Source organism: Loa loa (genome assembly GCF_000183805.2).
Source record: "Loa loa unplaced genomic scaffold supercont3.76, whole genome shotgun sequence".
NCBI lineage: Eukaryota > Metazoa > Nematoda > Chromadorea > Rhabditida > Onchocercidae > Loa > Loa loa.
The window spans coordinates 153,989-171,531 of record NW_018108256.1 but is presented as its reverse complement, the minus strand read 5'-3'; the positions used below and the strand labels follow the sequence as shown (position 1 = coordinate 171,531).

The 17,543-nt window shown below is 31.9% G+C and overlaps 2 protein-coding genes across 2 annotated transcripts; one reads left to right on the top strand and one right to left on the bottom strand.

Annotated features, from left to right (window-relative positions):
• Window positions 1-1,615: 1,615 nt before the first annotated feature.
• LOAG_06451 (hypothetical protein) lies at window positions 1,616-11,498 on the bottom strand (the record flags this gene model as incomplete). The annotated part of the gene is made up of 22 exons (XM_003141987.2): window positions 11,381-11,498; window positions 10,853-10,936; window positions 10,428-10,619; window positions 9,855-10,043; window positions 9,528-9,624; window positions 9,128-9,222; window positions 8,671-8,806; window positions 8,288-8,454; window positions 8,016-8,170; window positions 7,554-7,703; window positions 7,310-7,429; window positions 6,912-7,038; window positions 6,581-6,718; window positions 6,143-6,250; window positions 5,703-5,849; window positions 4,772-4,912; window positions 4,485-4,669; window positions 4,122-4,284; window positions 3,620-3,793; window positions 3,149-3,259; window positions 2,673-2,846; window positions 1,616-1,846 (listed from the first exon to the last, which is right to left on the bottom strand). The coding sequence occupies exons 1-22, from the start codon at window positions 11,465-11,467 to the stop codon at window positions 1,616-1,618; spliced, it is 3,171 nt and encodes a 1,056-aa protein (XP_003142035.1). The 5' UTR covers window positions 11,468-11,498.
• Window positions 11,499-12,844: 1,346 nt separating this feature from the next.
• LOAG_06450 (hypothetical protein) lies at window positions 12,845-17,230 on the top strand (the record flags this gene model as incomplete). Its single annotated transcript, XM_003141986.1, has 10 exons — window positions 12,845-12,886; window positions 13,045-13,227; window positions 13,519-13,743; window positions 14,171-14,279; window positions 14,843-14,928; window positions 15,245-15,364; window positions 15,610-15,792; window positions 16,180-16,366; window positions 16,538-16,617; window positions 17,099-17,230. The coding sequence occupies 10 exons, from the start codon at window positions 12,845-12,847 to the stop codon at window positions 17,228-17,230; spliced, it is 1,347 nt and encodes a 448-aa protein (XP_003142034.1).
• Between the last annotated feature and the right edge of the window lie 313 nt (window positions 17,231-17,543).

The window sequence follows — 17,543 nt, the reverse complement described above, 5'->3', positions numbered from 1 at the left end:
ATACGACAAACCTTCTAGAAGCCTTTGCATGTCACTTACAATTACGATAGAATATAAATATTTAAAGCAGATTCTAGTCCAACCTTAATCCTTGCTCACTTGCATACAGTAAGTTTATAGCTAAATAATCTTAATTAAATACAGTTCTACATCTTGGAAGACAGAATTTTGGTGCTAACCTTAATGTTCACAAGCAGTCATCACACCCTTGTGTGAAATTAGCTGAAAAACTCGGTGCATCGAATCAGTGTTAGAAATCTGAAGCTTGCTATGGTAGCCCAGAATGTTCAAATAACATCTGGTGATGTTACACCATGAGCTATAACACAATAGGACGAAACTATTACCGATACTGAAGTCGCAACTTTTATTAATTAATTGATTCCAAACCCCGACCGAATATTGTAATCCGCAAGCATATTTACACATTGTCAAATATGGGAACGTCGGGAAACCTTTTATCTTTCCAAATAAATCATCAGTAGCAAATCAAACCAACATCTGTCACGAAACATTAATCAAGTCAATCCATCCAAATAAGTTTTAGTAATTCGTGAAGAATAGCAAAATTTTGGTTTCATCAATATGGTTCAAATATTTGCCCATTTATTATTCGCTCATCCTATATAACAGAAATTCATCAGGAAAAGAAATTTAAGCGTATTATTTGCGAATTTGGTAGAAACAATCATTAGGGAAGTTGATATCAGCAATTTATTAGAATAAAACCGAGAAAATTGTTGAACTCTTCTAATAAATAATAAAAATATGTCATATTATTTACAAATATGATGCTTTAAAAAAAAAAGAAAAGATTTACATGTAATAAATGATGGTGGCGTACATAGAAGAATGCAAAAATATAAGACTTTTGATATTTGATTATTTTTGGAATGGCAGCTATTGATAAGAAAACGTAAACGTAAATGATATCAATATGGAATCTTGACTTGAAATTTTGCATGTTAAGCAATTTCATTTGCAGTAAGCTAACTTCCGATTTAATGCAGGCACAAACTAAACAGACATTTTGGATTTGAAATTTTAAATATATGCCAAAATTATGTTAGTTTATGTAACTTTGAAAAGATTTACTACAAGGATAAAAATAATGGGTTTTTTTTTTAAAAAAAAAAAGGTCGTTGAATACATGGTATATGAACGTACGCTGCAAATGTACAATATTTAAAGACTTAAAATTTGTGGAGAAAATATTTGTAATGAAAATTAACATGAATGTGTAGCTGGTTCTTTAAAAAAGATATGATAATATATGTTGTCAAAGGAAACTGAAGCTTGTAACTTCAAGAATATCATAATAGGCCTTTACATATTCATCCTTTCTTCAAAAATGTAAAAAAAAAACGTAATAGGAGATGATCCTCAACTGATCAAACGAAATAATTCAATCACAATGATACGGAATGTGATAGATAAAAGTTCAGGAAAAAAAGGAAACTGAGAATGTCAGTAATTACATAAACAGATTTCAATGCTTTATATTAGCATAACTTTTCGTGTTAATATAAGCGAAATGTTGATTTTCTAGAATATTATTATTATATAATGATCCTCAAGTGAACGAGTAGTGTCTAGTGTCCAACCTTTCATTAATTCATTCCTCGTCCGAGAGTGAATTTTCGTCTTTCAAAAATTTTCGAGTAGCTTTTGCTGCACGAGCCAGTACAGGTCTTTGACGTATACCTGGTGTGACAGCAATTAGTTTTGATTCATTTCTCAATATTTCATCACTATCGCTCGGAACTAGAACAATCCTGTTTTCTACATCCTCTTGTAGTAATGCTTTCATGTCACGCGGAATAGTCTTCGATTTCGTAATTCTCGGCTGAAACCCCACTTTTTTAGTATCTGTTGATCAGAATATTATATAGATAATAATCATAAATCACTTTAACATTGTTCTATTGGAAAGTGCGAAATAACACATGCGAAGCATCATGCCACGACTGCCAGATAAAAAAGCTTTCTTCTTCCTGTGATGAACAATGAAGGCTGTGATGAACAAATCCTTTACAATTAAACATATTCTTCAGAAGACAGCAAAAGTGGAGGAGTGCTTTGATTTCCGGTAATCATGCAACCCAATTGATTACTTGCGTGTAAATATCAAAATTTGAATCCATTTCAAGGATGCCAATAATTAATAACATCCATCACTCAAATGTGCAGTGAAAGATGCAAAGAAAGCAGTAAAAGCGGCTTCAGTAGAGTTTCAGAAACTGGTTTCTTTAATTAAGATATACATGATATATATAATCTATCATACCATGCACTATCGTATGTTATGCAACTTACATAAACTATCAACAACATTTTAGAGCACCTAAATTTGAGAGCAACTCTGTGCTTCCGACACATAAACTGATATGCTAACGTGCCACACTCTGAAACTTTCAGGCAGATGTTAAGTCATAAATCTCGATAGAGAATCTTTATAAGGAACGCATAGATAATCAGCCATTACTGCAAATGATGCCAATACCACTTTATGAAATCTTAAGAAGCAGTAAGCGAAGGGCTTTCATGATATTAGTCTTTTGATTTTAAAATCAGAAATTTGTCTTAAATAAAATTTTTTTAGCTTTATAAGCAAGCAGATTTAGTCTACGGAAGTTATAGTGGACTTCTCGAACACCTTCCGAAAAAGTAACCTTAGCCGGGTTTTTAGGCTTCGAATCAGTACCCATTTTTCTTTTGCTTTGTTTGCTTGCTTGGGGCTTACAACCATTTGCCTTGTTACTTTCTCGAAGTACAAGTTTCGAAATCTTTAAAATTTCACTTTCATCATCATCATCATGCTCATCTACGGATTCGCTGTCACCATGCTGAAAATAACAACCCGTACAGCGGATGACATCGTCACCATTGAAGAAATCCTTTATTTTAGTGTAAATTTAAGAATTTTCTATAAATGCAAGTTCAAACTCCCCGAAGTAATGGCAATGTTCGACACAAACCCAATATTTTACAATACGCAAACAACTGAAACCCGGAAAGACTTCAATGAAAGCTATCACAAATCACATAAAATAACGACAATACGAAAATAAAAACAAAACGAAATAGAAAATTGCTAGTGACTGAAATTGCTTCCGGTAGGTGAAGCACATATATCCCAAGCACTGACCTTCCTCGTTGAAATCAGAGTTTCCAAACTGGCAACCCTTTTTCGCAACTTTTTAGAAAATGACGCTAATGACCGAATATATCCTCGAGTTTCCTCCGTATCGCTATAGAGCTAAAATGAACACAAGTCTCAATAACGAATGATAAAGCGCATCACAGCTTTAATGACAACAATATTCGCTTAATTTTAAGCACATAATCAAGGTATCGTCTTCAATAATCATTCCAATTTATACAAGCAGTTAGAGGTAGTATTCACTTCTTAGAATGGCAAAGATTTTTCCCATTGAACTCAGCCCTCAAAAATTTGACTCGCCGTTTCCTTAAACCATCAAAATATCTTGGCCAATTACTTTCTAACTGTCAGTAACTATCCACATGAAAATTTATGAAAAATAATAACCAAGAAATTTAATTCAATATAGGTAACTGCAAAAAATAATAAAAAGCTTTAGAAAATATCTTTACTCACATCAATCACATCGTCGGTATCAACAATTAAAGCATTTATTTGTGTAATATCCATCCAGTCATTTGCATCAATGTCTGATAGCATCTTACAATATACTGGGGCATAATCATCTTCTGGATCATCACTCAATGCGGCCAAAATTTTTTGGCATAAAAAAGGATGAACTGATCCTTTCTGGAAACTAAGATAAACAATGAACAAAATGACCACTTAATCCAGAACTATTCCTCAAGCAAATCTGAATCCTCTTAAAAAATTTCCACAGTAGATTTAGATTAAGAAAACTTTTTAATATGACTACCTGGTTCTCAATGCACTGTTCACCCCATTATCGAAATGCAGCACAAGCACCCTCTTTCTTTTTTATAATCTCGATTCACCAAATGTACTGTTATGGTCCTCATTTTTAACAGGCTAGCTAAGTAATAACCAATTCATTAATATGAATTATAAAGGAATTAAATGGAAGGTTCAAAACAGAAAAACCCATGACAAACTGCACCTGTTTATCAGCACCATTCAGTAATTGTGAACTCGTTGCATGCACAAAGCATGATCCAACTGCTGCAACATTTATGCGTGAAAACGAACCGACGAATTGTTCATCGCTGTGCAATGTATTGAAAGTTTCTGGGAATGCTTCAACTAACAGCATTTGATGTTCCCTATAAAACGCGCCAGTTCACTAAATTAATTATAATAATTACATATTGAAGCTTAGACTAAGTTAAGGCTTAAACGACGTTATAGACCGACGCGCATAACTTTAAGCTATAGAAACTTTGAACAAGTTTCGACCATAAATGTAACATATCAACCATGTTAAACATTCAGTTGACATGTTTAAGCTGCAATTAGCACCTACCTACTCCATTCAGCAAATACTGGTATGAAGGTAACCAAACAGGCTTTCAGTTTCGGAATGTTGTTGGTTGCTGGATCAAATGCCTTGAGCAACAGACGACTGAGTACACCAGTCCATGCAACATTTGCCTCCTTCAGAAACATTTTACACAGACATTCACAAGCTGTAAAACTCGTGTCTGGATCCTGAAAAACGAGTAAGCCAGTTATGAGATTTGTATAAAGGAACAATTAAAACTCTGCAAGTTCCAACATAAAGATCGAATTCGCTGACAAATAACATTTTACCAGGCTATCAATATATTCCGCAAAAACTTGTAAAAGCTCGTCGTTTGGATTTGCTGTTTCTAATCCAGCGCCGAACCATCGTGAAACCAACGGATAGCCATGCAGCAAAGCCATATTGCACAAGATATTTAGCATTGTCGGCTTAAATAAAAAAATAACTATAAAATTTACTCTAAAAATCTCAAATAGTGGAATTATTTGGTATATGAAACACAAGAATCATTATGTTCAATAATTGCGCTTTACCGCAATGAACGATGTTAAAGTTTGGACAGATCAAAACATGATAAGACTTTTTTTCTTCCTTTTTAGCGTTTTTCCCGTTCTAATGCAGGGTGCGCTTTTCTGGTTCGTTTTGCTCGATCATGCGCTTGATCTGGATGTACGCGGGCAGCCTTCATATCATCGTTTAGCGTGTCAGATTCTGATGCTAATGCTCTGATGCCCCTGCATCAGAGACTGGTACATACTTTCCCCACTTATTGGGCTTTGTGAATGGGCGTCAGTTCCCGCAGGCGTTGTAGTTTTTATACGAAATCCATGGTCACCATTTTTATGCGATGTGATCAATGTCACATTGATCAATCAAGGCTGCCCATTACGGGAAGGCCTATCGCTAGACCAGTGCAATATAACCGGTAAAAAATGAACACTTGATTTAATTTAAAATTATAAAAAACAAGGTACTTATTAATTCAAAATCACAAACATAACATATCCATCACTAACAGCTGATCGATAAATGGCTTAAATGGACGTATGACTGCTTTAACGAGATCAATATAAGAATGGATCCTTTACACAATCATGCCGTTTTCGGCAAAAGCGAATTATTAGATAGTCGAAATAGGATACGAATTTTTACTTTTACCGATAGCTACTGCAAAATTTGCAGTTTTTAATGAGAGTTATTACTACAGAAATAACATACTCTTAAGCGTTGATCAATTTTAAGGGTTTCTTTGATCAAGATTGTTTTTTCAAACGCCACACGGCGATCATACATGGCCAAAATACCCATCGCTTCAAATGCAAGGATTCGACAGTTGACATCGGCTGCTACCACACTCCTTTCGATCTAAATGGCACGGAAAATTATTAAGCCATCATTATTTACATATAAAGCTAGTAAAATAAGTTGGTCCCTTTGGAAGTAGTATAATGATAGGATATCAAGGATCAGCTAACGCAATCAATCGGTAATCGTTCGTAGAAAACAAAAACGACTTTTTTTGGTTTCATTAATATGGCGTTTTAATTAATATGGCGTATACAAACATAAAGATAAATCGCCTTTGCCATATCCGATGAGAAAGAAGTTCAACAATGTCAAAGAGAACTGTAAATCCCTGAAAGACATTAGGTCCTTACAATATTTTCCAGAATTCCATGAAGCAAGGCATTCATTTTTTTGTAGCGATTCGTTTTCAGCATTGCACTCACAATCATAATACAACGATACACAACATCATCGTCAACCTCAAATTACCATGACTATTATTTTTTTGCATTCTTTACTAGTCTCTCTTCATCTTAATTGATAGATTTGATAGAAATGCTAGCAATGCTAATGCAAGGTCTTTAAGAGGTCCATTTATAAGCAGGGAATCATAACAAAACACATCGTGTTGAATAAGCGAAAACCCACTTCTTTTCAAATCTGCTGGATAAAAACAAGTTTAGACTCAAAAAATCATTCTCATCAGTATATCTAATAACGACTCATTCATCTTCATGGCCAAAGTTCACATCTCAAAATTCTGCACACTTAACAAAAAAAAAGTTGCTCAAAGGTCGACGGCAACGAACCTCTCCATTTTCAAACTCAGCAGCCGTTTCATTTCCCCCAATTCCAATAGTTTGATTTGCGGCCAGCATTGTTGCATTAGGAAAGAGAGCCCTGTGTACGATAGAACTCGTTAAATCACATAAGTTTGAAAGAGCTTCCTAAAACTGCGCAAAAAATGTCAGCTCTATAATTTAATTATAAGGAAATTCAAAAGCTCCTAAAACAAACTCGATAATAATAAGACTTTAATGCGGCCAAAAGACAGAACAGAGACATTCTAATCTGATGTTATATTTATTGATTTGGTCTATTTAAAGTTACAAATCATGGCATTAAAAACAGAAACCAAACGTCATTCTGTTCCGGAAGAGGCCAAAGATGTGTGTACATCTGTTGAACAAGTTCATTGACGAGAGCTTCAGTCAGTTTGAGCTGCATATTACCCAAAACATTTTCGCATGAAGTCTGCCAAGTTTTCCTGAATGAATCCTATCAGCAAAGCTAGCAAAAACTATTTCAATAATCTCAGCTATGCTTGATCAGTTTAAAAAATCCTAAAATAAACGCGCAAAATCATCAAGACCAGTCTCACTTTCATTTTTTTTTCTTTTTTTGTCTGTTACTCAGCTACAATCACATTCCCAGCAAAGTTATACCAAACTTGTTTGACTATCGTAAAACGCTAAATTTAAAGGAATTATGGGAAGTAGAGTAATCGTTTCTCTGTGTTATAATGTTGGGATGTTTACCATCCAGACGGATCTCCTTGATCAAAAAATGATATTATTTTTAGCAACTGCATCACAGTGAAGTTCTTCAATGCAAAGAGCGCTTCTGTTTCATTGCTCGATAATACATTTGTCATATAGCTAAAACAAGTAATGACAGATCAAATTTTCTCTGGCTAATCCTTATAATTAATATTAGATATTACTTAACAGAGTAACAGTTGATGCTCAACTTCTCAACGTTTACGAATCAGCTGAGACTTACTTTTGCATAAGTTCACAAAAGGTTCGCATAGTTGGCAACAAACGATAATGGCATTCTGACCAGTCTGCATCCGTTACACACTTTGACTTACAGAAATCCAACAGGCAACGCCAGTAAAATACAGCATTTGCTTGTTCAAGAGCTGTCCAACTGAAAAATATATTGCTATTTGCAGGAGGCTCTTAATTTTCCTAACGGAATTAAATTTTTGAGGTACTCAACAAGATGAAGCAAGTAAAAATGAGTTAAAAAAAACATCGCCACGAAGACCTAGCTTTACATTGTTTTGGATATTACTGAAACGCTGAGCTCAACAGATCAGGAAGGTCAATTAATTCTCATCCCACCTGCTATGTGTCAATTTTGCCAATTTACGCTTCACTTATACATTTCACTTGCAAACTTGAAGCCATACACTTTTATATTAATTTTCAAACTTTATTATATAGACTACTAGGATACCCCTCTTCGATCAATTTATTGCAATTATGTCGATGAAGAGATATATCTTCCGCGTTTCGGTTTAGCGCCTTCACGAAATCCTGTACTTCGATTGAGCCAAATCCCATTTTTTCGCGGCAGTATTGAAGTGAATGAAGCATCAAGTCATGACTTACCTAGAAGTGAGAGTAAACAATCCATGACTTTCATTGAAGAGGAACTTTTAGTAAAAACTTGGACCATATTCTCATTTATATAAAGTCTTGCAAAATTAAGAACCGGAAATAAATTACTTGTTCCTGTGTTAATGGTTCCAAAAAACGCAGTAAATGAGACGATGCAATGGAGTAAAATGAAGCGAGTTCATCACCGTTGTCTGGTAATGCATCCTTTCCACAGGCTGTTTTAAGCCATTCTCCAAGTAAATCATTTAAAATTACAGCATGATTCTGTCCTCGAGCTGGAAGAGCATAAGCATAATGTAAAGAGAAAAAAAAACCTTGTTTTTTCTCATATTATATAAATAATATCTTATGATAGTTCCAAATTTTCAGCTAAAATAATTTCTTGCAACATGCAACTTTGCCCTTAAGGGTCAAGGAACATACCCCTTCAATTTCTACAATCAATTTATCATAGCTGTTTTTTCCTTCTATGAAATCATTGAAAACACTACCATTCATATTCATAACGCCTTGCACTAAATCCATACGTTGTTTGATAGATAAAGCTTTCAGATTAACATCCTTAATAATCCGAATTGTCGCTGCTCGCCTTACTCGTTCTTCGGAATCACTCAATGCCATGTTTACCTGAGAATAACGTTTCTGCACGAATATCATCGTACAAGCTATCTAAACTTGTTCATGATTTACGTCACTCCGTAACAGCACCAGTGACTTTACTAGCTGCGAGCTTAAAGGCTTCGTAGTATCTAGTACGCACATAGCAATAAAGTAAAACATGAAAGTGGATCACGAGCCTCAAAAGACATCACTGTGTAATAAACAGATATTGTTATCGTTGAGAAGTATTATCATATAGAAACAAGTTACAAACAACTCGTCATCGAAAACTAATCATATTTCATTCTCCGTGGAAAAGGGCTTTTAAAACGGAAAAGAAAAAGAAACCACAAGATCGACTTCCTCCTTCGAAGACAGCATCAATTTCTTTAGGGTAACAATTCGACATTCACATGACACATCATTCAAATGCGAAATCAATACTGAAACCATAGGATATGCAACAACTAAACTAAAACTATCTGAAGATAAAACCTTTAGCCAGCATCGAAGTAGGATGAAATAGATTTAGTAAGCTTAACTATGTTGAAGACGCATCGCGTGGCACATTTTGATCTATCAAATTTGACTTGAACAAACCACTCATTCCAGTGAAAAAAGTAGTGCCTCCAGACAATCAGACAATATAAAACGACGCTAAAATAGAACTACTGCACATCCAGGAGTACGAATGATGCATTTACCGTACGAGTGATGGGAAAGTAGTTCAAAACGAAAGGAAACTTACAACGTTTCGGAGAATTTGTTTGGTAACTATCAGCTTTTGACTGTTCATCTTGTAATGCTGCTATCGCTTTTAAAGCTTCGGAACGAACCAAAGGATTCTGAAAACAACCGAAACTAAGCAAGATAACAAATTAAAAAAAAGACAACTTCAATCATTAATCTAGAAGCAAGTTAGTGGAATAGATCAATGACTGCGATCATGAAAATTTTTCGATTTGATCACTTCTATTGTATCCGAGCCTAGCTAGCACCAACTGATTGCATGTACATAAATTGGTATTCTTTAAAACCTAAGAGAGTACAGGAATGAAGGAGGAAACAGACTTACAACATCCAAAAGACGCTTTGAAAGTATAGCAAATAACGTCTTGCTCAGTTCTTTCGATAACGGTGAGCAGTCAGTTTTCCGCGGATTTTGCTGACTCAGTCGATTTGAGATAAGCTTATTTAAATTAAGCAGCAAACCAGCCAATGCACATACATAGCTCCTAGTAACAGTAACGCACAAATCACTCATCTGAAAAGATCAGTAATTAAAACAATTATAATTCGTAGAAGAACATTTTCCTTGAAGAAGGATGGATAGACTAAGTTTCAAATTCCTATGAACATTTCAAACTGTAAGCTGATGCAATATTGCAAAACACATACAAATTAAGTGCGAAGATAAAGTGTGCATTCAGCCTAACAAATAGATTAAAGAAAAATGATCTGTTTTGTATCTGAAGTCATACTTCCTTTTATGGAGCTCATACTAAGACCAGACTTAACATACATTGGGGTATCATATGTTTCCTCAAATAACTACAGCAGTTAGGGTGAAGAGAGCAACATGATCAAAAAAAAAGCAACGAAAATTTCGCTTAGTCAAATTGTGCATCGAAAATGAACCGAAACTCACGTCCACACAGAAATCGACTAACAGTTGAAGTGGTTCATGCATGCCTTCCTGTGACAGTGCCAGTGCAACATGGGCAGACATTTTCAGGCAATTGATACGTCCTTCTTTCTCGTTACTTTTCTCACAAGTAAGTTCCAGTGCAAAACGTAAAGCCGCCAAATAGCGTTCGATACCTCCAGGTATATTTAGTGCCTGAAAAACGAGAATCTGTTCCAGTTTCGATTGACGTCATTCACATTGGGTTCATTGTTTTAGTATTTTCCTTGTTTGATGGTTATGAAAGAAAAGAAAGCAGGGATAAAAACTTCAGTGCTTGAACAAAGAAAAATATGAAACGAAGCATCTTTTCAAAAAGTCACAGTCCAATTCAGAAAGAATATTAAGTTTGAATTGCGACTTGAATTCATTAAAAAACAAATTTTTACATCGATATACAGTTGCTTAAGACGTCGAGTAATGTCACAAAGATCGGCACAACTTTTCACCCTCAGAGCTCTCCGGAAACTCTCCTGAAAATTATAAAGGATAAGAAAGATAACATCATAAATAAATTTCAGGAATAGAATTGTTATCACCAACTTCATTAATCATATCAGCTGAATTCCTTTCTTCCAAATCTAGCACTAAGATGGGTCATGTGATGAGTCTGGTGACATTTAAAGCTTTGTTTAACAATTTTGCTCAAAATGCGACACATTGAAAACGGTAGTTCCTTTCGTCACAACCCAGGTTTTATCACTACGAAGACAAATAATGCTCTTAACACTTTAAAAACTCAATTAAGCTAATCACAAAGCCCAACTAAGCTAATTAAACTTCCTCGCAGTAATACTAATGTATTCAGCACGAGCCTTTATGACAGCCAATATTTCCATCTTTCGTTAATCAAAATCAATCCTGATATTAAAACTTGCATTTTATTGAACTTTACGACTAATCAGAACACTGATTACCTGCAAAACATTTTTCACACGTTCTCTTTCAGCACTTTGCCGTGATATTGGCCGCCCTGTCGGCGAAAAATATGGTCCAGATGTCATCAGATCTTTCCAGCCCACAACTCACTCTAAATGCACGATGCACTATTATGTATTTCATGATATCCATTAGATGTGATTTATTCGATGCAGTTAATTCATTTATTAAACGTTAGTCGTATCATGTAATTTATAACACAAATAATTCTATATAATTTATTATACAAGAGTGATTCAACGAGTCTAGTAAGCACACCATTAGAAACCTACTTTATAAAATTGATTGCCTCCAAGCTTTTCCCTCTAATAAAAGTATACAATTAAATAAATTGGCCAAAATAGCCTGTAGAATTCTATCTGAAGCAAATTATTTACAAGCAAATCACGGATAACAATACCCAACACCAACAAATCACCAAACGAAACAGCTACTCACCTCTAACCTCAATGGTCAAAATTCAAACGCGGCCCTACCGTTACATCCAACATATCTTGTCAAAGGTTCAATTAATAACAGAGAAGAAATGAAAGATCAGACATCATACATTTGATAATATATAATTAAAATGGAATTTACAAAAAGAAAAACGAAAAGATATTTGGAGCTTCATTTTGACCAGAAAAGGAATTGGATTTTTTAAAATGAATTTTTGTCCTTTTTTTGCAAAAAAAAGTGACGACTGATAAAAGAGTGATAAAAATTAAAAATTAAAACTAAAAATTCCATTTTATCGCAAAAAATTGCAAATATTTGTCTCTTTTTTTCCAAAAAATTAGTTAATTAATTTAAAAATATGCAGCATTTTGATAATCATTTGATAACGAATCATATTTTTATGTGCAAAATTCGTTATTTCACGCATATTTTTATATGCTATATATTGAACAGTACTATGTTAGCAATGATTTAAATTAATTAATTAAATTAAATTAGTAAGTGTAAAAATTGCAATATACCTGGTGTTGCATTCTGCTAATCTTTACTAAAAATAAATCTAAGGTGTTGGAAAAAAATTTTAATGTTATTTTTGTTTAAGTTTCTCGAAGTATTCCATATGTATGCATGCATATATGTAATGCACGCATGCATGTATTGTATATATAATTGTGTAATTTTAATAAGTATATGGCAAAGCATGCTTGAATAATTTTATGTGTATTATTTGCAAAATCAATATGCATGTTAGCAAGATGTTAATGGATTGTTTAGCATATTCATTTCTTATCGCTTGGTTTAGAGTGCTTTTAATTGGGTTCAGGTTTTTTTTTTTTTTTTTTTTGCAATTGCAAGTTAAAGCTGCAAGTGTAATAGAATAATATATTTGCACATGTTTATTACCTTCTTAAATCTCAAACATTCTTATATTAAAATAGCGCGAATGCATGTAAGATGTTATTGTCATGCAATTGCATGCAAGTGAATCGGTTGCAAAAAATAAGATGGAATTGGAAGATTCGGACAAATCATTACTAGCAGCACTGGTACTTGAATTTATTTCATTATATGGAAAATTTTAAAATAATACTATTAAAGAGTAAAAACTTGGAAATATTAGCATAAAATGAATAACTTTAGTCATTTTTTATCTTTAAAAATAGGTTTCCTTTTAAAATTCTTAATTAATTACTTTAATTTTTAGTCGGTAAAAACCTGTACGGAAGAATTTATTGATTTTGTACCTTTACCAGCTACCGATTACAAAATTAAGTTCTCAGTATCAGTTGCTGGTATCGGTCTTATTCCTGGACAATTTACTACCAATGGTGCACTTCGGTTTCATTTACCAGCTGTTTATATTGTTATATCTAAACAGGTTGGACAGGTATATAATTCCATTCGATTATTTTTTATCAAATATTTTTTAATCAAAAACCTTAACAATTAATAGCGTTACTAAATACATTTTATTCAATAATTTTGAACATATTTCGAAATATTCCAAATTAAATAAGCTAAATAAGTTTACAAAATTTACATATTGTTTGTTTGTTAATTAAATTGAATATCTATTTGATATAAAATTTTGAATATCATAATATAAAAGATAATTACTATTTCATATCATATCATATCATTTTACATTATCAAGCAAATGTAATAAATGAAATTTTAGGATGGAACGATAAGTGTAAATATAAAAGGTGAAGCAAAATTTTCAAATCTTGAATGGAAATACATAATGCAAATACGATTCCGAGTTGGGATAGCTGAATCAGATACGGATCGTGTTGTGGATGGTGATTTATTTGAGCTTGGAAAACGACTTCCACCAATTGTAATTCGAATTGGTGATGAAAGTATTCGACGAGTACGTATTGAAATGAAATTTGTCGAAACGGTATGTTTAATTTATAGTTTTAAAAAAGAAAATGATAAAAAGATATGAAAAGAAATTATCACTTTATCAAATTATCACTTCCTTTTTTATTATTGAAGAAATTATCATTTTTTTTTTAAAAATATTATTGAAAATTTAAAACGGATTACAATAATAGCGAGATGAATTTTTTTTAATGGAAATAATTTGTAATTGAACGTTTTACTAATTTTTACTGTTTTTTCTTTTTAATTTTTTCCGTTTTACTAATGCATGCATGTTAATTGGATGAGCAATTAACATTTATTTTCAATTATCGAATTATTTTTGAATTAAATCTAATTTAAGTTTGAAATTTATCATTCTTCCTTTTTTTTTCCTTTATCATTTTAATTTAATTTAATTTTCTTTAAACGGTAAAAAAAATTGAAAAAATATACTCTTATAGCTGCATAATTTCTTGCCAAAATTCGAGTATGGTGATATTACATTAAAATTCAAAAATGAAACATTACAAGTATATAAATCATTGCTCAGTTTGCATTCCAATTATATGGGTATAAATTTCACTTAACAATTATTCTCACTCATTAATTTACTAACCACATGAAGTACTACCTGTCCTATAGTACTACCTGTTCGTGCTATTCAAGATAATATCTCAGGAATCATTATAAAGCCAATAATTCGGGATTTGTTCCTCGACGAAGTTGGCATTAATGAAATTTTCAAGTATTAAATGCAAAAACACAGCATATGTGAAGAATATAAATTTAATTATTAATTACATCTAATTAGCATCAACAAAAGCCAACCACCTCTTTTCTTTTTTCTTTTTTTTTCGACAAATTAGCATTTGATTCACTAGCTTGCAAATTTACGAAAAATAGCAATTTACACAATTTAATTATTTGATGTATTTTTTATTATTCGACACTCCACTTACTATTTTATTCAATTATATTAATTGATGAAGCTTCAATTTAATTAATTAAATTAATTGTGTATACTTAATAGCTTATAGATTTTTCTTGAATCTTTTAAATTTAAAATGAAAAGGAACAAATTGTATGATAAAAATCAGGACAATGGTATATTTGCATAAGTAACTGAATTACAGCTGAAAAGTTAAAGTATGCGGAAGAAGGTGATTTGGTTGATATGGGTGACACTGATGTAGATGATTTCAAAGAACTCTTATATCAGGTTTAAGTTCAATTTTAAAATTTGGCTTTTCTTCAAATTTGCAACTAATTCGATTAAGAAACAAAAATTTGAAAATAGCTCAAAAGTTAAAACAGAAATTATTAAATTGACAATCAATGTTTGTATTAGAAATTAATTTAGCTAATTGGTTAAAATAAATAGTTCAAATGACAATTAACGTCGAAATTTTTGGGCAAATAAACATTTTTGGCTTTAAATCGCATTTTTCCAAACATTTGGCGCCTTTCTTTTTTTCTTTTTTTTTTTTTAAATATAAAACGATAAACAGTAATGTGATTTATTGTGATAATTTCAGATTTATCCAACCAAACGACCAGTATGGGCTAATTTAAAAGGTTTAACTCGTGCAGCAGTTGGTTTTCGAGCAGATGGTATTATCGATCGAATTACTTCCTACATTGTAAATTATGAATCTGTAAGCATATTAGTATTATCATTTTTTTTCTCTTGAAATTTTGATTTAATTTAAATTTGAAATCAAATAAAATTAGAACTCGAAATCATTCATTTGAAATATTCAAATCAATATTTTAAAATGGTATGTTTTAATTTTATTTATTAAAAGATACACTAATTTTAACATCTTCCTAATTTATCTTATTAAATTGAGTATGAAAGAATAATTTCACTCCAATATTTTTGCTAAATAAACGAAATCAGATGTATATGGAGCAAAAGATAACGGAAGCAATCAAACTTGAATTACCAAGTGTTATCGAAGAGTTAGTATATAAAGCAGAACAAGACGGTTATTGGATGGATATTATCCGTAATGGATTAAATCCGGAATTAGAATACGGTGATACCATATATAATTGTATTATTTTACCTGCAATTGCTAAGGTTAGTTAATTTATAAATTATTAAAAATCAAAAAAGTGTCCATAATTGTTACAAGAAAATCCTTTTAATTCTCTTTTGATCCTTTTAAATTTTAGTACAATTTTTCCAATTCGATGATTTAATATGTTGAGGTAAAATCGAATAATCTATGCTTATAGGAAAATTTCTAAAAAGCACTTTTTTTTTCATCCTATCGCTAGCATCAACATTGTTATTTTCAAATTACAAATTTAAATTAATTAAGAAGTTAAGATGTTAATTAATTAAGAATTACACGCTACCAGCATTTTATTATACGTCATTCCAGTAGTATTATACGTTATTACAATAATGTATTATAAAAGAATTTACATAAGATTGAATAAGTGAATAAAATTTATTGATTAGGCTAAATCATTACCATTGGGAACACCAGTACGAGGTCAATTCTTCAAAGAGATCAATTTTCGTAATCCACCCAAAAATGATGATGATAATGATACGGTTGTCTTAATCATTAATGGTACTAAACTATATGTAAACAAAGGTATTATGAAGGTAAACAATGATACAGTATTTGGTCGAAGTAATAGAGGTGTGTTAAAAAAGTAATTTTCGTACTATAATGTTACTGCATTAAATTTAAGATTACTTGAAAATTTATTAAAATAAAGTAATATTTCAAAAGGTTAAAATATATCTTTTACTAATATTCAATTTAGCTTATATTTTGAATCGAAATTTTTTCATTTTTATTATTTTACAGGTGAAATGATAGCGCAAATTAGTTATGATTTAGCTGTAGAATGCGCAAAAATAAATAAAACTCCGTTATATATTGTTGAAGTAAGTTAACCAATAAAAATGCATAATGACAAAAAGAAAAAATTAATGAAGGAAAAAGCAATTGTTAAAATGTTTGCAAAATCATAAAACAATGCCGAAATTATAGCTTAAATACTTAAATATCGAAATACTAAACAAATGCTCAAATTATATTTTGTTAAAGTTCGATCAATTTTCTTATCAAGCTATTTTCATTTTTTTAAAAGAAACAATTTTTGTCTGCAAGATTGAGGAAAAAGATTGAAAGATTGAAGATAGATTGAAGAAAAAAAAAGGAAAAGAAACTATTAACATTTGCATTTTTCTGATACAATTATCATTAATTAATTTATAAAAACTGACAATTTATGCGAATTTTGCTGGAAAATGGAAAAAAACGGGAGGGAAGGGAGAAAAGAAAAGAGAGAGAGAGAGGGAAGGTTAGAAGTTGGAGGAAAAGTGACAATTAAAATTGATTGAATTTTGAATTAAATATTTTCAGGCTCTTCTACAGCACATTTATCCTCAAAATAAACCTATCGAAAGCATTTTGCTACGACCATTACTTATATTTTGTAGCGCTTATCGCATGGAGAACGCTATAGGCTCAATCGAAAATGTTGGTATAATATGATCTGACTAGCGTAATTGATTAATATAACTTGATCTGATTAACCTAACAGATTAGCATAACCTGATCTGATTAACCTAACGGATCAGTATAACCTGATCTGACTAGCTTAATGAATTAAGATTTGAAGATTTAAACAAGTAATGATAAAGATCGAATCAAAAGTTTATCAATATTTGTAGCGAATATTGTTCGGGTTCGTTTGAGAGGGTGATGTCGGAGACCACTATTGCCAGCTATGTAACGCGAGATGTCGTAGCGTTAAGTTGAATTGAGTTGATGCAAATACGATGATTTGAGTTGAGTTGTACACGCA